General features: G+C 39.8%; 1 protein-coding gene across 1 annotated transcript; it reads left to right on the top strand.

Moving 5' to 3' along the window:
* Nucleotides 1–7,675: 7,675 nt before the first annotated feature.
* LOC124872262 (zinc finger protein OZF-like) lies at nucleotides 7,676–17,670 on the top strand. The gene is made up of 5 exons (XM_047372041.1): nucleotides 7,676–7,942; nucleotides 8,452–8,566; nucleotides 12,562–12,681; nucleotides 15,486–15,605; nucleotides 16,236–17,670. The coding sequence occupies exons 1-5, from the start codon at nucleotides 7,934–7,936 to the stop codon at nucleotides 17,531–17,533; spliced, it is 1,662 nt and encodes a 553-aa protein (XP_047227997.1). The 5' UTR covers nucleotides 7,676–7,933; the 3' UTR covers nucleotides 17,534–17,670.
* The last annotated feature ends 3,274 nt before the right edge of the window (nucleotides 17,671–20,944 follow it).

The following is a 20,944-nucleotide window of genomic DNA, read 5'->3' as shown; positions in this document are numbered from 1 at the left end:
ATTGGGTCATGCTGCAGTACAATAACCCCGAGCAAAGCAGCCAATCTACAGATTTTAATCATATGAATGGCTTTGATTGTAAGAACGTTGTTGTACTGTAGCCATATGCAGCATATGGTATTGTCAAAAATGCAAGTATTTGGAGCGAACTTGGTATATGCAGATTTTTTATCTTAAACGACTGGGATCAAAACAAAAAAGAGGCACTCCTACATTTAAAATAAGGAAATAATATCCTTGGTTTAATTGCCTTTGCAGAGTATTTAAATTGGTTGGTTCCCTGGCACAGTCCAAGCTTATAATGATATTTTACAAATTTTCAGTGTATTTAAAGTCAAATTTTAGAAGGCCTTTCCAGGGGCTTAATGTTGGCCTAAGGCTTTATCTTTTCCCAAACCTGTTTGTTTGCTAGTTTTTGCATTTCATTTGTGCCACTATCACTTTAAATCTATTAATAAAAGTTGTAGTAGAGTGCTGCATTTGCAGACTCTAAAAAATATGACCGGAAAAATGAAAACAAAAACATCAACACATTTCTGCCTTTGGCCTGCCCATGCCACAAAGGATTTGAGGATGAACTGCCCATTTTTCATCGATTGTTAATTGGTGGGTGCATTTTATCGTTTAAAAAAAATCACGTGTAAAATAGGAGATTGTCTTTTTAATATACATGAGTAGTAATAAAAAGCAGGTTAGGTTTCAGACCTTTAGTGTTGTGTTGTACTTTAGTAACACTTGAATTAAATTTATCCTTTGTTGGATGAGTGACTAGACCACAACGTTTACCCAAAATAAGTGTTAAAATTGGAACCAAAATATCAGATGTAAGAATATAAATGTAACATTGGGACATATTATTTGCATCCCAAAATTTAAAGTCAACGCCCCAAGAAAAAACCTTCCCTACAAGAGACGATCTGATGGACCTGAGAAAAACCTCTAATTTTCATGAAATGGATGGACCCACACTGCCTTTAAAGGGGACACAAGGCTGGTGGGAAATACAGAACAGTCCGCTGTAAATGACTACAACTGTTTAATGGGAGGAGTACACCTGTAAGACTAGCTGATTGGCTCCTAATTCTCATGGAGAAGGAGCAGAAGGTGGTATGTGACAGTGCTGCGTTTAATTGACATTGCTGTCACAAGGAGCTGTATATGTATATACTCAGCAAGGAACTGAGCTATCTGCATATCCCTATTGCATTGTTGAGTGGGGCATCTGGTTCAAATAAGGTGCTGGAAGTGCTATCTGTGTGGGAGGTGCACTCCCTCACACAGAGGCAAACAAAGTATCTCTGTTTGTACTGTGAACAGGAACTGTCCCCTGGCTTATCACAGCCATTGAGTAGTGATGTTTGATTTTGTGCCTTTCTGCATATAAATTCTTTATCTATGTTTTTCTCTAGTCAGCAATTTGCTAGAGCTAATTTTGAGCTCATATATATATATATATATCGTATATATATACATATATATATGTGTGTGTATGTAAGTAGATATATATGTATATATATATATATATATACATATACACATTTATATCAAGAATAGAGGTTATAATAGTGTAAAAATGCTGACCACTCTGTGTGAGGTGTTCATTTTGTTCATTAGAGAGACATCCAAGGTGAAGAAACTGTCTTTGTGCCGGCTAGTTTCTGCGAATAGTGTTCTGTAGCTCTGACCTGAAGGTAAATGTCCAAAAGAAATTGTGATCAAGATGTGTGGGGTCTACAGAGACCCTAGACCTGTACAGGTCCTGGATGGAAGAAAGGTCAGCCCTGATGATCCTCTCTGCAGACCTAATTGTTGCAGTCTGGACCTGTCCTGATTTGTGGATGAGCCAAACCACACAGTGATGGACAAACACAGAACAGCAGCTCCTGTGGAAGGTTGAACTTCTTTAGTTGCCGCAGGAAGTACACTCTGATGGGTCTTCTGAACAGTGTCTCTCCATCCAGTTGGTCCAAACATGAGCCGAACCTTTATCATGCTTCATTTGTTCTACTGTGCCATCAAGTGGGGAATAAATGTAAAACAGGCAGTGTGATTATGCTGGTCTTTGAAGCTTTAATTTGAGTAAATAAACGTTTGATGCAATCCATAAATTCTGAATATGGTCGGAATATGATCTTAATCTGTCTTTATGATACAATGGCTGGATTAAAAGGGAAAATGCAAACAAAAGGGCAGAGTGTTGTGATGTGAATGTGCTTGTGTTACTTTCTTTGTTACTGTGCTTATGTCACTAGGGACAACATTTAATTTATCTTTCTTTAAAAATAACTTTTCCTCTATGCTGGGCTTCAGGCGGTTATTCTTTTTTTAGATGACTTTGCCTTCTTTAGAAAATAGCTTCTTACAACGCAACACAACTGCATAATCATAGTGTATCTACAAGGGTTTGACAATGAAACTGAAACACCTGGTTTTAGACCACAATAATTTATTAGTATGTTGTAGGACCTCCTTTTGCGGCCAATACAGTGTCAATTCGTCTTGGGAATGACATATACAAGTCCTGCACAGTGGTCAGAGGGATTTTAAGCCATTCTTCTTGCAGGATAGTGGCCAGGTCACTACGTGATACTGGTGGAGGAAAACGTTTCCTGACTCGCTCCTCCAAAACACCCCAAAGTGGCTCAATTATATTTAGATCTGGTGACTGTGCAGGCCATGGGAGATGTTCAACTTCACTTTCATGTTCATCAAACCAATCTTTCACCAGTCTTGCTGTGTGTTTTGGTGCATTGTCATCCTGATACATGGCACCGCCTTCAGGATACAATGTTTGAACCATTGGATGCACATGGTCCTCAAGAATGGTTCGGTAGTCCTTGGCAGCCCATCTAGCACAAGTATTGGGCCAAGGGAATGCCATGATATGGCAGCCCAAACCATCACTGATCCACCCCCATGCTTCACTCTGGGCATGCAACAGTCTGGGTGGTACGCTTCTTTGGGGCTTCTCCACACCATAACTCTCCCGGATGTGGGGAAAACAGTAAAGGTGGACTCATCAGAGAACAATACATGTTTCATGTTGTCCACAGCCCAAGATTTGCGCTCCTTGCACCATTGAAACCGACGTTTGGCATTGGCATGAGTGACCAAAGGTTTGGCTATAGCAGCCCGGCCATGTATATTGACCCTGTGGAGCTCCCGACGGACAGTTGTGGTGAAAACAGGAGAGTTGAGGTGCACATTTAATTCTGCCGTGATTGGGGCAGCCTTGGTTTTATGTTTTTTGGATACAATCCGGGTTAGCACCCGAACATTCCTTTCAGACAGCTTCCTCTTGCATCCACAGTTAATCCTGTTGGATGTGGTTCGTCCTTCTTGGTGGTATGCTGACATTACCCTGGATACCGTGGCTCTTGATACATCACAAAGACTTGCTGTCTTGGTCACAGATGAGCCAGCAAGACGTGCACCAACAATTTGTCCTCTTTTGAACTCTGGTATGTCACTCATAATGTGTGCATTTCAATATTTTGAGCAAAACTGTGCTCTTACCCTGCTAATTGAACCTTCACACTCTGCTCTTACTGGTGCAATGTGCAATCAATGAAGACTGGCTACCAGGCTGGTCCAATTTAGCCATGAAACCTCCCACACTAAAATGACAGGTGTTTCAGTTTCATTGTCCAACCCCTGTATATACCTTGAATCACAGGCTGAGAAGCTTCTGATGATGAAACTGAAGCTGATGATGATGATGTGTTTAGTAAAAGGTTGAGTTGAGCAGCCCTCTGGCCCACTCCACAACCTTCAGAAAAAAATCTGAATGAAGTATAAATCTTTACTGCAAATCCACAAACGCATCCACTTATCCAGTGGTGTGAAAAAGTGTTTGCCCCCTTCCCAAATTCTTATATTTTTTGCATGTTTATCACACTTAAGTGTTTCAGATCATCAAACTAATTTAAATATTAGTCAAAGACAGCACAAGTAAACACAAAATGCAGTTTTTAAATAAAGGTTTTTATTAGGTTTTATTATTATTATTATTAGGGTAGAAACAAATCCAAACCTACATGGCCCTGTGCCACATGGGAATCATTGAAGTTTATGTCAGAAGTCTTGCATAAAGAATTTAACATGTAAGAACAAGTACTTTGCTTGGGATGTCATTGAAAGACATAGTGCTGGTGTTGGCTCTCCAGGGTCATCTTTTAATCCATCAAATTCAACCTGCTGAATCCAACATCATTGGCATGTGCAAAATGCTCTGTCTGAACAATAACCTGTAGCTGGTGTTGTAAATTAGCCCTTTGCAGTAACAATACAACAAAGTGAAAGTGTTAGTTATTTTGGCAAAGGTGGAAATTACAACTCCAGTATCACTGTGATGTTTCTTTGAAAAAAAAGCTCAATAATACCTAGCCACTGGTTCACCATAGTTTTCACCACAGACATTTACATTCTAGCTTCAGTGGGTCGTGGAATGGGGTATTTATTCTCGCTGTTCTCCTTACTGTTGCATGGTTCCTGTTGTGGAGAATATTAATCAGGATCATCCAAGGGGTCATCGATGTAAGAGAAGTTCTTTACCTCTGAGTTATTTCCAGCAGTTGTTTCCAATATTAGTTCCAGTGTCTTTGAAAAGGCAATGGGCTCTGAAAATTGTATAATGAGAAAAAAAAATGATGATGAAAATAAAATTATTGACCAAATATGAAATACAATTGTATTTTGTTGTAAACTACAGTAAACAGTTTTCTACAAAAACCCTTCCAAACTATGCTCTCATGCATGGATTTTGCAAACATTGAACTAAGTTTTGTAGTTTTTTCCCCTGCTCTAATTTCTACTGTCTACATTTGTGCCCTTCAAATTTAGCAGCATAGTGGAGCTTTACCATTTAAAAATAGCTAATTTAAATGCCTAACTAAACCTACAACACTATTATGCACAACAACCTACAACTGCATACACAGTCTTGCTCAGTTTGTGTGTGGGCATTTTGTTCTTAGGATGAAACAATCTCTGTCTGAGAGTTCGGTTAAGCCTAAAATGCACCGGGATGCTGTTTTTAGAAAAAATCTTTTTGAGTTTCTTAGATGTTCCAGCAATGTAGGGGATGCTACAGGCAGCTTGGTTGATGCTTTCATGTAATTTTCTCTGTATCAGTAATGTTTAGATTTTGGCTTGTTTTCAAGCTAGTAATTAAGTCCAGTATAAAGAAACTTATCTACCTTATCACTGTTGAAAAATGCTAACATAAGCCTTTGCTTCGATCCAACTTTTCTCTCTCCATCACTCTTGCTGCATGAGAAACTGTGATGACTTTTGTGATAACTACAGTTGCATAGCACATTAGTTTACCACTTAAACATTCTGCATAGGTTTAAACCAGTGGTGTATTTGTTTGGTATACATTGAGAATTGGTCATCCAGAAGGTTGGTTTTATTCAGCAAATCATTCTTTAAAATATTATTTTATTAAAATAATGTTTTATCCAGTCTTGTTTTATCTGATCTTGTTTTATCTGATCCGGTCATGGTTTTCAACCACCTTTGATTCACTTGTTTATATTGTACATAGCCCATTAGTCTTCCTTATTCTTTCATTTTGCTTGGTAGTTTAGTTGGGTTGTTTTAGCATAGTAAAGAGTTTGTTGATTGAAATATGTTTGACTATGAGTTGACCTATTTTTTGTTAATAAATTCTTGTATTTTAAGAAATTGTGTGAAATCATTCTGTGTGCACACAGTTTTGCTGTTCAATAATGCCAGAGCTTGGTTCATCCCTTTCAATTTTGTCCTAATACCACAACCTTATTTGGCTGTTATACACAGGACAACTCTTAACAGACCGGAATATTATTTAATAAAATATTAAAATATTACTATTAAATAATATATTCGGATTCATAATTACAACATTTGATGTTTACTCTGTCTATACTTTTTTTCCTTTAATTTTGATAGGGGTAATGCCCAAGCACCTGGCATCACAGTTTAATTCGAAAATAGACTGAACTTATAGCGCTTTAAAGTCATACTGACCACTCAGCGCATTACACTAGAACCATATTCACCCAATTGCACTCACATTCATACACCGATCTTGAGGCCACTTGAGGTTAAGTGCCTTTTTCAGGAGTACATCGACATGTGGCAGGAGAAAGCTGGAATTAGACCCACAACTTTTGGATTGCAAGATGACTACTCTTCCCATTGAGTCATAGTCGTCTAATGAACAAGCCACCACTGTTGAACTCATTAAAAAGGTGGAAAAAGATATTGTAAAGAGCCTGGCAACTTGTTTGGACCCGTGAGGAATAGGAGGTCACTAAATCCATCCTATCCCCTTCACGACTCCCAGCTGAGATCATGGAGTTCTTTCTCTAACAGACACAACCACAAGAGACCGCTAAAGAAAATCATTCATCTCATTTGTCGTTCAGATACTGAAAACGCTGCTTCTTACATAATATGGAAAATGTTTTGGGAGGACAAATGTGTGTGAATCTAAACAAATCGGTTGGTGCCTGTCATAATTATTGATGCTAAAGCGCAACCCCTCCACTTCCTGTGTCGAGTGGATTTATATCAGAGGTGCCCACAAATCTTAATTAAGCAAACAAACATGCTACAACTCCCCTAATATCTGAAAATAATTCTTCATTTTTTTTCTCCTCAAAATGAACATTAAGTATGAAAGGACAGTGGGATGGTGTGGTGGTGACATGGAGCTGCATTAGCAGGAATAAAAAACAAGGCTGTGCTTAACTGGCAGGTTAACAGCTTGTTCACATTGTCATCGAGTAAATTACTGAACAAATGATTAATTTGGGGCTACACGGTGGTGCAGTTGGTAGCACTGTTGCCTTGCAGCAAGAAGGTCCTGGGTTCAATTCCCAGCCAGGGGTCTTTCTGCATGGAGTTTGCATGTTCTCCCTGTGCATGCGTGGGTTCTCACCGGGTACTCCGGCTTCCTCCCACAGTCCAAAGACATGCCTGTTAGGTTAATTGGTCACCCTAAATTGCCCTTCGGTGTATGAATGACTGTGTGCATGGTTGTTTGTGTGCTGCCCTGCGTTGTCTGGCGACCTGTCCAGGGTGTACCCTGCCTCTCGCCCATAGACACCAGCTCCCTCGCGACCCACTATGGAATAAGCGGTAGAAAATGACTGACTGATAATTAATTCAGTCCTATTATAATAAATGATTGATGACAATCATCACACTCAGTTTCAGCTAGTTTTGTTTCCCTGTCATCAATTTGTCTTCAAAACCAGTGCACTGACTGTTTAGCAAGTGTCAGAATCCTTTCCTTTGGTCAAAAATACACAGAATTTTGAATTAGGTTCACAGTGGTGAAATAAGCCCTTTAAGGTCACAAACTGATGGCTGGACATCAGCCATAAGTTACAGTTGATGTGTAATATCAACTGTGTACGAGTTATGATAAAAAGGGTGACTAAATGAAACAGGTTTTAGATAATTTATGTCTTTCCTTTATTCATTGACTATGTAATGTGATACACAACAATCTTGTGCTGCTAATGCCTCAATATAACTACTATATCTACATGCCACACAGTTTAAAGGCATAAACAGAATTGTTTTGCAAATCTTTAGAATGTGGCCCAACATAATTGCCACTCACAATATGTCGGCGACGATGTCGTATGACCTCTAAATATCGCGAGATATCACACGCGATGGTATTTTTTTTCATGGCGGCGCCCTTTTACTGAGTGTAAAAACGCGTATAGACAAAAACGAATACTGGGCTACATAAACTGTGTTGAGCTACATTTCCAGTTAATAGAAAACTCTTACCACGTCCGTTATATTCTGAAGAAATGCTGAGACTGGGAAGCTTGTTTTCATAAATACGACTGCCGCTTCGGTGAGAACATGACTTCTGCAGAGCCTCCAGAATAACATCAGGACACAACAAAGACATTATCAAATACAGATGACAAAGGTCGGTGAACTCGTTTTCATCAAAAACGATCTAAACTTATTGGTAATACCAAATATACAACGTATCGTGAGAAATTAAGAAGCAGCACAAAATTCGCGATCCGTTTTAACGCAGTAGTGTTTGAGATCTACTGGTTAGCTAGTAAGAAATTGTAACAGATGATGATAATTCAGAAATCATGAGATCAGATGGCTTCGCTGATGCCATTTATGAAAATGAAAGAGCTACCAAAGTGTTTCCGATATTATTAATATACATAAAACATGATGACCCATATTTTCGAGGGCAATTGGAAAAATGTTGGTCATTTAAAAACCACCGAAGGTCATCAGTAGACACCGCTGAACCACAGCAAAGTGTCATTTTGTTTTTTCCTTTGCAACAATAGCATCACCATTGTATGTTTTCCTAATGGCAGTCGTTTTCCAGACTGAAACATAAACACTACTTCATGTGTTGGCAAACGTTCGTCACTGTTGTACACAAAGTAAATGTCTATTTTCCCACAGACATCTAAACAAGAAGCCCCTGATGAAAGAAGGTCCATTATGAACCATCAGGACCCAGAACTTTCCATAAAGGAGGAGGAGGAGGAGGAATTCCCGACCAGTCCGCTTGCCACTGGTAATCTACTTGCAAGTTGGTCATTTAAACATGACACTCTTTTATACTGCCACTTTCTTTATGTTAATGTAGTATTTAAAGTTTGTTGATTTGCGTTGGCACAGTGGTAGCATCTAACATTTGTTATGGAGACATGGTGACCCAAAGATGCCACTGTTTACTGCAGTTCGCCCACAGTGACATCCTCTAACAACTTCCTCACTATGAGTGGTTGCGGGTTAAAATGGGTCCTCTTCCAGTAAGAGAAATTGTGGTATTTTATGTTGGTCATCAGGCGAACTCAACTTTTATCAAAATGTAGAGCATAAATAAAAAATGCTTCAGTTAAATTGATTTTAAAGGGGTCATGTTAGTGGCACTAACGATTTTTACACATCTTTATTAGTGCTTTCAAGTAATGTGTCAGTGTATGGATGTATAGTTTTATCATACTAAAATAGCTCATATATTTTACTTGTCCATATACCATATATAATTCAATTCAAATTCAATTCAAAAATACTTTATTAATCCCAAAGGGAAATTAAATGTTGTTATAGCTCATATTATGAAGGTTTCTTCAAAGAGCCGTTGTAGATGCTGATGGCAGTGGGCAGGAAGGATCTCCTGTAGCGCTCCGTCTTACAGCAGATCTGAAGAAGCCTCTGACTGAAGACACTCTGTTGCTGTAGGACAGTCTCATGAAGAGGATGCTCAGGGTTCTCCATAATGTTCATCATTTTATGAAGAATCCGTCTTTCCTCAATGATCTCCAGAGGTTCCAGAGGAGTCCCCAGAACAGAACTGGAACCTTCTTTATCGGCTTGTTGAGCTTTTTTAAGTCTCTGGCTCTGATGCTACTTCCCCAGCAGATGATGGCAGAAGAGATCACACTTTCCACAACAGACTTATAGAAGATATGCAGCATCTTGCTGCAAACACCAAAGGACCTAAGCTTCCTCAAGAAGTACAGTCTGCTCTGTCCCTTCTTGTAGATGACTTCACAGTTGCATCTCCACTCTAGTCTGTTGTCCAGGTGAACACCGAGGTATTTATACTCCTCCACCACCTCCACTTCTTCTCACATGATAGAAATAGTTTTTGACTTATTCCTGTTTATCTTCAAATCTACAATCATCTCCTTTGTTTTAGTCACGTTCAAAATGAGATGATTGTTTCCACACCATGCCACAAAGTAGTCCACCATCATCCTGTACTCATCTTCTTGTCCATCTCTGATCCACCCCACGACTGCAGAATCATCTGAGTATTTCTGCAGATGACAGGAGTCTGTCTTGTACTGGAAGTCTGAGGTGTACAGAGTGAAGAGTAATGGTGAGAGTACAGTCCCCTGTGGTGCTCCTGTGCTGCTGACTACCTGGTTAGACTCACAACCCTTCAGTCTCACAAACTGGTCTGTTTGTCAGGTAGTCTTTGATCCAGGAGATTGTTGAGGCCTCCACCTGAGTCTTCTGGAGTTTCTGACAAAGCAAATCAGGTTGGATTGTATTAAATGCACTGGAGAAATCAAAGAACATGATCTTCACAGTGCTGCTGCCTTTGTCCAGATGACAGTGGGTTTGTTGAAGCAGGTGTATGATAGCATCTTCAACTCCAACTCCACAGCGATAAGCAAACTGAAGGAGGTCCTGATGGTTTACTGTTTGCTTACTCAGGTGGGCCAACAGGAGTCTCTCTAGGACCTTCATGATGTGGGATGTCAGGGCAACAGGTCTATAGTCATTGAGGACTGATGGGTGAGTTTTCTTTGGTACCGGAACAAGACAGGAGGTCTTCCACAACACCGGACCCTTCTTCTGGGCCAGGCTAAGGTTGAAGAGGTGCTGCAGAATCCCACAGAGCTGCTCTGCACAACCCTTCAGGACTCTAGGACTGACATGATCTCGACCTGCAGCCTTATTCCGATTCAGTCTCTCCAGTTGCATCTTCACTTGACTTCTTGAGACACACAGGTGGAAGGGGGAAGCAAAGGAAGCATCAGCATCTTCTGATATGGTTGAAGGCAAACATGTAGAAGCAGAAGGGTCTAGGGCTGAGGTGGAAGATAAAAAAATCGAGGTGTTACTGGACAGCTGTGGGTGCTGTGGGTCAAAGGAGGGTGGAATGTCTGTTTGGCTGTGAACAGGACAGGAGGATGCGAAGCTTGTTTCTGAACCTAACCTATTGAAGAATGTGTTCAGTTCATTGGCTCTGTCCAGACCTCCATCGGTCTGATCATCCCTCTGCCTGAAGCCCGTGATCTTCTTCATCTCTGTCCACACATCTCTGATATTGTTTTGCTGGAGCTTGCTCTCCAGCTTCCTCTTGTACACCTCTTTGCTGTGTCTTATCTTGACTTTAAGTTGCTTCTGTATGCTCCTCAATAATTCTCTGTCTCCCTCTCTGAAGGCTCTTTTTTCTTGTTAAGCAAGTCCTTCAGGTCACTGGTGATCCAAGGTTTGTTATTGGGGAAGCATCTCACGGCTCTGGTGGGGATGATGTTATCCACACAGAAGTTTATATAGTCAGTTACACACTCCGTCATGGCATTGATGTCCTCTCCATGTGGCTGGCACAGTCCGTCCCAGTCTGTAGCCTCAAAGCAACCTTGCATGGCTTCTTCAGCTTCCTGTGACCATTTTCTCACAGTCCTCTTTATTATAGGTTGCCTCTGAACAAGGGACTTATATTTTGAGCAGTGAAAAACAAGACTGTGATCTGATTTGCCTAGAGGAGGTCTTGCTGTAGAGATGTATGAGTCCTTGACATTTGCATAAAACAAATCCAATGTTTTGTTTTCTCTGGTAGAGCAGCTGGCAAACTGTTGAAACGTTGGAAGTGTAGCAGATAGTGAAGCATGGCTAAAATCACCAGAAATTGCCACAAAAGCATTGGGGTTTTGTGTCTGTAGCTTAGCAACAACTGAGCTGATGGCATCACATGCAGTGTCAGCAACAGTGGAAGGTGGAACCTAAACTGTTGCCAAAATAACACTGGTGAACTCTCAGGGTAAATAATATGGACGAAAACTTACTGCCAACAGTTCAATATCTGGACTGCAGAGATGACACTTCACAGTTACATGTCCTGGATTACACCATATGTTGTTTACAAGTACTGCCAGTCCACCTCCTTTACATTTGCTGCTCCTCTTTAAATCTCTGTCTGCTTGTATGGTTAAAAAGCCCGGCAGAGAGACGCTGGAGTCGGGGATATGATCCTGCAGCCATGTCTCAGTAAAACACATAATACTGCATGCCCGGTACTCTGGCTGGGTCCTTTGTAGGGCTTGGAGTTCATCCAACTTGTTTCCCAACGATCTCACATTGCCCATCATAATCAACGGAAGAGATGGTTTGAACTTCCTCCTTCTCTCTTTTCTCTTAGCTCCTGCTCTGCATCCATGGTGTCTCCTTTTCAACTCATCGGGGATTTGGGGTTGTAGTTGAAGTATTATTTGAGCTTTTGAGATATTAATCAGCTGCTCCCGGTGGTAAGACACAACCCCGTTGCCATGGCAATGCATCATAACAAATGTCCAAAAATAGAAAGTATTAGGAAAAATCCTCCAAGCTGCACAGCATCTGACACCGGAGAGGACAGTCGTCCAAAAAAAATCAACTGTATCCACCACAAGAGGAATAGTTCCCAAAAAAGAATAAATCAGAATCAAAAGTAACAGAGCTACTCCAACCTGCTGCCACCTTGAGCGGCGCAATTCTAGAATGTATAATGTGTAGAAAGAATAACCATTTTTCAAACATGTAGCTCTTGATTTTAACATCCAGTTGCACTTAATCTATCCTAAAACAACATCATCATATTAAATGTTTTAACCAGTAGTTTCCCAGAATGTTCTGACTTGCAACATTTTGTATTTTTTCATTGAATTTAACAGTATTGAGAATCTGTATTTGTCATTTCTGATTTGTCTTAATGTAAAATACTATTTGGCTTTTGGGGTCATAGAGTCAGAGTTGTGCAAGAAGTGCATGTTATTTGAATCTTCTGTGCAGATGTCGATCAGCTGTTGGTGGTTAAAACAGAAGCCCCTGATGAGTGGTCCTGTGGTCTGGACTATCAGGACCCAGAAGGTGACATAAGGGGAGAACTCTCGAGCAGTCCACTGGCCACTGGTAATCTGTTTACCGGTTATGTATTTTTATTTTGAAATTTAAATTTTTTTATAGAAATGTGGCACTCTTGACATGACGTTGTGATTACGAATATAAATATATTATTTAATATTAATATTTCAATATTTTATTAAATGTTTCGGTCTGTTAAGGGTTGTCCTGTGAATACCAGCCTAGTAAGGCGGTGGTATTAAGACAGAATTGAAAGGGATGAGCCAAGCTCTGGCATTATTGAACAGCAAAACCGTGTGCACACAGAATAAATTCACACAATTTCTTAAAATATAAGAATTTATTAACAAAAATAAGTCAAACATATTTCAATCAACAAACTCTTTACTACACTAGAACAATCCAACTAAACTACCAAGCAGAATTAAAGAATAAAGAAGACTAATGGGTTATGTACAATATAAACAAGTGAATCAAAGATGGTTGAAAACCATGACCAAAAGAGTGATGCAACATTACAATGCAATGTTATTTATGTTTGAGAACCAAGGATTACCTTGAAGAATCTGTAAATGAAGTTAAGTTAGTCTTGGAACTAACTTAGGAAATAATTGGTATACCTTCAAACAACCATTCACAATGCAAGATCAGATAAAACATTATTTTAATAAAATAACATTTTAAAGAATGATATGCTGAATAAAACCAACCTTCTGGATGACCAATTCTGAATGGTGTTTAATTAGCTGCCTTTATTTATTAAAATAATATTTAAGGAAATATTATTTTCTAGACTGGAAATTAACAACCTTTCTGAGTAAATGATCTTCAGCTGACTCATAAAGTGGGCGAACGCGTGTTCTTAGCTGTTAGTGGTTGGAACTAACAAAGGAAGCTTATAGCTGGTTAACAGAATCAAACACACACCTTTAAAATACCACTAATAAAAGGGTTGAAATGCATAATCGTGGACGGCGCGTTATGGCCGATGTTCTGTGTCTAAAAACCACCCATTAAATAAAGTTTGTCTTAACTTTAAAAACACAACACAAAGAAAAACCAATCGTCATGAAACGAACATTATTTAGATTATTTAAGTCTAAACTAATCTTCTCTGCCCAAACATTATCTCTTTCGTGAACCATGCTGAAGATAAGTTGTCCTAGGCGTTGAGCAAAACATCCACGTGTGGGTAAACAAAGGGTTAACTTGCAGCCAACCTCCGTAGCTGTGGAGAAGGGCTTTTAGCTGGCCCGGCCGAACCGTACGACAAAGGCACGTTCGGCTCCTTAAGTGGCCACGATGCAGCGGGGTAGCTCTCGCTATCTGGACGTGCACGCAAGAAGGCGTGCGATTCGGTCCCGGCCTCCTTTTCCAGGCCATGGGTAAAATCCGCTTCGATTAGAGCTGCTTCTGGAGGCCTCAGAAGAAAAGCCAAGTCACGCTTGTCTCATTACACCATTTATATGAATGAATGCCGGATACTCGAACAGCAAATCATTACTTAACTTTGTTGCATGTGATCGTAGTTACTTTTGGATCCAAGTTGAAGAGTTATGTCTGCTAGCCAACAAGGAGACATGCGTGTTTGGTGCCTCTCCTGTCCGGTTCCCGTCTGGAATCTACATGGAAAGAGGTCTTTTTGTTGGAATGCGGGGTTTTTATTCAAACAGTGACGTCACGGGAAAGCTACCGTTAATCCTGTTCCTGGCTGTGCTGGAAATAGGTTAATGCGATTTATTTTGAAAGTTCTGAAAAATTCATACTGGCCTTTAATGTTGTAACCCATGGCTGGATCCCCTCACCATTTGTGTCAGTTTAAAGTGTGATCAGACCAAAACGGTTATGAAACTATAAAGAATTTAGCATCATCCACTTATTATATTCTTCTCCACTCTCCTGACCAATAAGAACTCCTGGGTATGTTACAGACAGATATTATCTGCATGCTTTATTCATTTAGTCTGTGTTAAGGAAGGCAATAACTCAAACTTCCCGTTCACAAACACAGAGACCAAATAAATCCTTTATTTTAAACAATTTTCAGAGAATAGCGCAGTAGCAGCTGCTTCTATATGATAAGTTCCTTTTTTATTTAAATAGATTAAGTGAGTTCAGATGGAGTAAGAATAGTTTGTGAGTTGCCTTATTCATTCATGAGCTGCAGCATTCTCAAAAGCTTCAATAAAGATGAGGAAAAATTCACTCCAGAAGATGTAGAAAACATGCATTTTTGTTTTATTTTTTTACTGAATATAATCTGTGTGTATAAATGTTACTTGTTCAGTAGCTTTTTACAAGCTTATCCATATTAGAACCAATTTCAGTCTGATTAGTTTGCTGCAAAAAGATAAGTAAGGTATGGGAAATCAGATGCACACGTTTCAGTGCTCTGATCATTGTCCCATTTTGAAGGAAGGCCATATCAGGGCCACACGGTGCTTATTTTCCCATCATTGCTGATGAAAGGAGAGGAACTGAGCCACATCTTCCCTCAAAGTCTTTCTCACACTGTGGTAAAATACTTTCATATTAACATTTGGAGCTAAATAAAATAGCTCATGGTGTCTTCTTTATTTGCAAAAAGTCAGCATCTGTAAACCGCAGACTGTCATTACTACTTTGAAAAATTTTTTTACACATTTTCAAATACCATGATAATAATAACTAATAGCGACTTAAAATTGTATGCAAAAAATAAGGTGTGAAATATTAATAGATTTTCATCTTGTAATTTAAGGGTAACCACGTTCTGCAACTGTAATAGCTAAACAAGAGCTATATGAAGTCACATGAATTAAAGCGCCCCGGTAAAAGTCTTACATTTGAGTGTGTTTTAATGTTCCCTGCAGATGTCCTGCAGCTGTTGGTGGTTAAAGAAGAAGTGCCTGATGAATTGGGCTACAGGATAAACCATCAGGGACCAGAACTTCACATAAAGGACGAAGTTGCAGCCAGTACATTGACAACTGGTATGTGGACACTTGTACTGTGTTTGACTGTGGGTGTGTGTGTGTGTGTGTGTATGTGAAGGGTCATTTTTGGTTCACATTCCTGTACTTTCTAGGTAAAAAGCTGAAATTTCCGCTTTTGGTATTTATTGAGATACCAACATCATACATAGAGTAAAGAATCTGTACACTGGACAACTACTAATTGTGCATGATTGTGGCTTTTATAGAAGAGTAAAAAGAAGAAAGCCAGATCTCCCACCACCATAGGAAACGTGGTGGCAGCATCATGCTGTGAAAATGCTTTTCTTCAACAGAAACAGGAAAGCTGGTCAGTGTTCATGGAAAGATGGATGGAGACAAATACAGGGCAATCCTATAAAAACTGTTGGGGAGGAGTTTCAACTCAAGTTAATGACTCTAAACACACTGCTAGAATGGACTGTAAATGCTAAAGTTACTATTACTGACAACGGTCGGCCCATCATCAAATTGCACCTTTTAGATTGAGAATAGGATGTCATCGAAGTTCATATACATGTAAAAGTCGACAAATACGAGTAACACCACCACTGATAGGTTTGTGGTATCATGGGAGTCAACTGCTGATTTAGTTAATGGTATAAATGTGTATTTTATGTTTTCCTACAGACATCCAGAAGCTGGTCGTCGTTAAAGAAGAAGTCCCTGATGAATGGAGCTTTACTGTAACCCATAGGAACCCAGAACCTTTCCAGTGTTATGATGAGGAAGAGGATCACCCTTCTAATAGCAGTATTGATTTTGACAATTATGATGACTGGCAGACAGAGACGGTGCGAGAATCTGAGGGAAATAACAATGTGGGATATAACACTGCCAGAAAATTTTTTAGCTGTTCTATCTGTCGCAAGCAGTTCCTGTACAAGGAGTCTTATCAGAAACACATGAAATCCCATTTAGAAAAAAGTGATTTCAGCTTCCAAGTTACTGAGAACGGTTTCCTTGGAAAGCCAACCTTAGAATCAGAGATGATAGATTTAGAGAAAGCATTTGGTTGCGATGTTTGTGGCAAAACATTCCACCAAAGGTCATATCTTTATAGACACAAGCGAACCCACAAAGGAGAGAAAGCTTTTAGCTGTGATATCTGCGGGAAAGCATACATTGATAAGTCAACCCTTAACAAACATATGAGCATCCACAGCGGAGAGAAAGCATTTGGTTGTGATGTTTGTGGTAAAACGTTCATCCAAAAGTCCAATCTTTATAAACACAAGAGAATCCACACGGGAGAGAAACCATTTGGCTGTGATGTTTGTGGTAAAGCATTCATTTATAAGTCTATCCTTAATGGCCATATGTTGGTCCACACAAGAGAGAAAGCGTTTGGCTGTGATGTGTGTGGTAAAACATTCACAGAAAAATCCAATCTCCATAAACACAAGAGAATCCACACAGTTGAGAAGTCATTCGGATGTGATGTTTGTGGTAAATCGTTCATCAGTAAGTCGACCCTGAACAGACACGTAGGGATTCACGCTGTGGACAAACCATTCAGCTGTTTGGTCTGTGGTAAAACCTTCCATCAAAAAGTAGTTCTCAATAGGCATATGGGCATCCACACCTTGGAGAAATCGCTCGAGTGTGATGTCTGTGGTAAAATGTTCAAACAAAAGGCACACCTTGCTACACACAAAAGAATCCACACAGGAGAAAAACCATTTATCTGTGACGTGTGTGGGAAGGCATTCAACCGGAAGGAGAGGCTTTGCTCACACAAAAGAATCCACACTGGAGAAAAACCATTCGGTTGTGATTTTTGTGGTACAATGTTCAATGACAGCTCAACCCTTAGGAAACACATGAGGATCCACACTGGGGAGAAGCCCTTTGGCTGTGATGTTTGTGGCAAAAGATTTCGATTCAGATCTAATGTCAAAAAGCATATGAATACCCACACAGGATAGAAATCACCAGTTGCAGAGTATATGTGACTGATTACTTGAATGAAGTGTTATAGAAACTCTAATTAGTTATTTTTTGTTTTTGCAAGGCTGCTGTGATTTACCTTTTTTACTATTTATAAAATGAATTTTTATGTTTAGTCTCCTAAATCTCAGCCTTAAATATATACAATGCTCAATAACATTTTAGGAACACTTTGAAAACACATCAGCTCTCTATTGAAGAAAAAAAAACATGCTGGATATCTGTGCTATTATGGAGTGGGTAATGTCTTAGGAACAAAACGATGCCACGTCATTTGATCTAGATGAAAATGATCAACCCACAGAGGGTTTAATTCGTAGTCAACGAGAAATTTAAACAGAAAAACTGAAGCAGCAGGCCAATCCAATCAGCTGGAATGTCATTGCAGCAACTCAAAATGGTACTCAGTAGTTTGTATGACCTCCATGTGCTTGTACAGGTCCTTCTCAAAATATTAGCATATTGTGATAAAGTTCATTATTTTCCATAATGTCATGATGAAAATTTAACATTCATATATTTTAGATTCATTGCACACTAACTGAAATATTTCAGGTCTTTTATTGTCTTAATATGGATGATTTTGGCATACAGCTCATGAAAACCCAAAATTTCTATCTCACAAAATTAGCATATTTCATCCGACCAATAAAAGAAAAGTGTTTTTAATACAAAAAACGTCAACCTTCAAATAATAATGTACAGTTATGCACTCAATACTTGGTCGGGAATCCTTTGGCAGAAATGACTGCTTCAATGCGGCGTGGCATGGAGGCAATCAGCCTGTGGCACAGCTGAGGTCTTATGGAGGCCCAGGATGCTTCAATAGCGGCCTTTAGCTCATCCAGAGTGTTGGGTCTTGAGTCTCTCAACGTTCTCTTCACAATATCCCACAGATTCTCTATGGGGTTCAGGTCAGGAGAGTTGGCAGGCCAATTGAGCACATTGATACCATGGTCAGTAAACCATTTACCAGTGGTTTTGGCACTGTGAGCAGGTGCCAGGTCGTGCTGAAAAATGAAATCTTCATCTCCATAAAGCTTTTCAGCAGATGGAAGCATGAAGTGCTCCAAAATCTTCTGATAGCTAGCTGCATTGACCCTGCCCTTGATAAAACATAGTGGACCAACACCAGCAGCTGACACGGCACCCCGGACCATCACTGACTGTGGGTACTTGACACTGGACTTCTGGCATTTTGGCATTTCCTTCTCCCCAGTCTTCCTCCAGACTCTGGCACCTTGATTTCCGAATGACATGCAGAATTTGCTTTCATCCGAAAAAAGTACTTTGGACCACTGAGCATCAGTGCAGTGCTGCTTCTCTGTAGCCCAGGTCAGGCGCTTCTGCCGCTGTTTCTGGTTCAAAAGTGGCTTGACCCGGGGAATGCGGCACCTGTAGCCCATTTCCTGCACACGCCTGTGCACGGTGGCTCTGGATGTTTCTACTCCAGACTCAGTCCACTGCTTCCGCAGGTCCCCCAAGGTCTGGAATCGGCCCTTCTCCACAATCTTCCTCAGGGTCCGGTCACCTCTTCTCGTTGTGCAGCGTTTTCTGCCACACTTTTTCCTTCCCACAGACTTCCCACTGAGGTGCCTTGATACAGCACTCTGGGAACAGCCTATTCGTTCAGAAATTTCTTTCTGTGTCTTACCCTCTTGCTTGAGGGTGTCAATAGTGGCCTTCTGGACAGCAGTCAGGTCGGCAGTCTTACCCATGATTGGTGTTTTGAGTGATGAACCAGGATGGGAGTTTTAAAGGCCCCAGGAATCTTTTGCAGGTGTTTAGAGTTAACTCGTTGATTCAGATGATTAGGTTCATAGCTCGTTTAGAGACCCTTTTAATGATATGCTAATTTTGTGAGATAGGAATTTTGGGTTTTCATGAGCTGTATGCCAAAATCATCTGTATTAAGACAATAAAAGACCTGAAATATTTCAGTTAGTGTGCAATGAATCTAAAATATATGAATGTTAAATTTTCATCATGACATTATGGGAAATAATGAACTTTATCACAATATGCTAATATTTTGAGAAGGACCTGTATGCATGCCTGACAACGTTGGGGATAATCGGCATAAGCCACCCCTCTTGTTCGCAATGGAATTTTATTTCGATCGAGTGGAATCCAATCACAATATTCTGATTGGCGAGTTTACTTGACGCAGTGTTATATATATATATGTAAACATGCCTATTGATTAACATCCCCTTCTATTACCTAACTGACCAGATCAATAGTCCAGAAGTTTAATTCCTTTACTGTTTTTTGAGCAGTCTTAACTGCACTCTCTAAATCTGCACTACACATTATCTCTGCTGAGATTTTTGAGGTTTTGTGTTTTTACCTTGAACCTTATTTATAATTAATGTGTATTACTTTGTTACTTTTAAACTAGTATAAAAATATTGTAATTTTTTTAATCTTTAGAACAGTTTTAGGAAAGGGTTTGCTTTACTCATAAACATCACAACTTGACGTCACCATTTTTACACAGTAATTGGGGATAAAAATGTGGGATTTAAAGTGCAAGCAAAGTATGTTTTTGTCTTTTTCATTTTTAAGATATGGAAAGACAAGTGAGCCTCTGTGTCTAGTCATATTCATACACCAGAGTTTAGGATGTCAAGTATTACTAAATAAATTACTAAATAAATTAGAGTTGTGCCTCTTATGGTGGCAGCAGGTTGGAGTAGCTGTGTTACTTTTCGTTCCGATTAATTCTTTTTAAGAACTCAAATTCCTCCTGTGGTGGATAAAAATAATTTTTTTGGACGATTATCGTCTCCGGTATCGGATGCTGTGCAGCTGGAAGGATTTTTGATGATACTTTTTGACTTTTGGACATTTGTTATGATCTGTCACCATGGCAATGGGGTTGTTGTTTTTACAATCGGGAGCAGATGGTTAATATCTCAAAAGCTCTAATAATACTTCAACTACAACCCAAAATCCCCAATGAGTTGAAAAGGAGGGACAGTGGATGCAGAGCAGGAGCAAAGAGAAGAGAGAGAAGGAGGAAGTTCAAACTATCTCTTCCATCGATTATGATGGTGAATGTGAGATCATTGGGAAACAAGTTGGATCAATTCCAAGCCCTACAAAGGACCCAGCCAGAGTATCAGGAATGCAGTATTATGTGTTTCACTGAGACATGGCTGCAGGATCATATCCCTGACTCCAGTGTCTCTGCCGGGCTTTCTGACCATACGAACATAAAGAGGACTGTGAGAAAATGGTCACAGGAAGCTGAAGAAGCCCCACGAGGTTACTTTGAGGCTACAGACTGGGACGCACTGTTGCAGCCACATGGAGAGGACATCAATGCCATGACTGAGTGTGACCAACTGTATAAACCTCTATATGGATAACATCATTCCCACCAG

The sequence above is a fragment of the Girardinichthys multiradiatus genome, chromosome 8 (assembly GCF_021462225.1).
Source record: "Girardinichthys multiradiatus isolate DD_20200921_A chromosome 8, DD_fGirMul_XY1, whole genome shotgun sequence".
NCBI classification, from domain to species: Eukaryota; Metazoa; Chordata; class Actinopteri; order Cyprinodontiformes; family Goodeidae; genus Girardinichthys; species Girardinichthys multiradiatus.
Note: the sequence above shows the minus strand (reverse complement) of the source record. Positions and strands in the feature narration are given on the sequence as shown.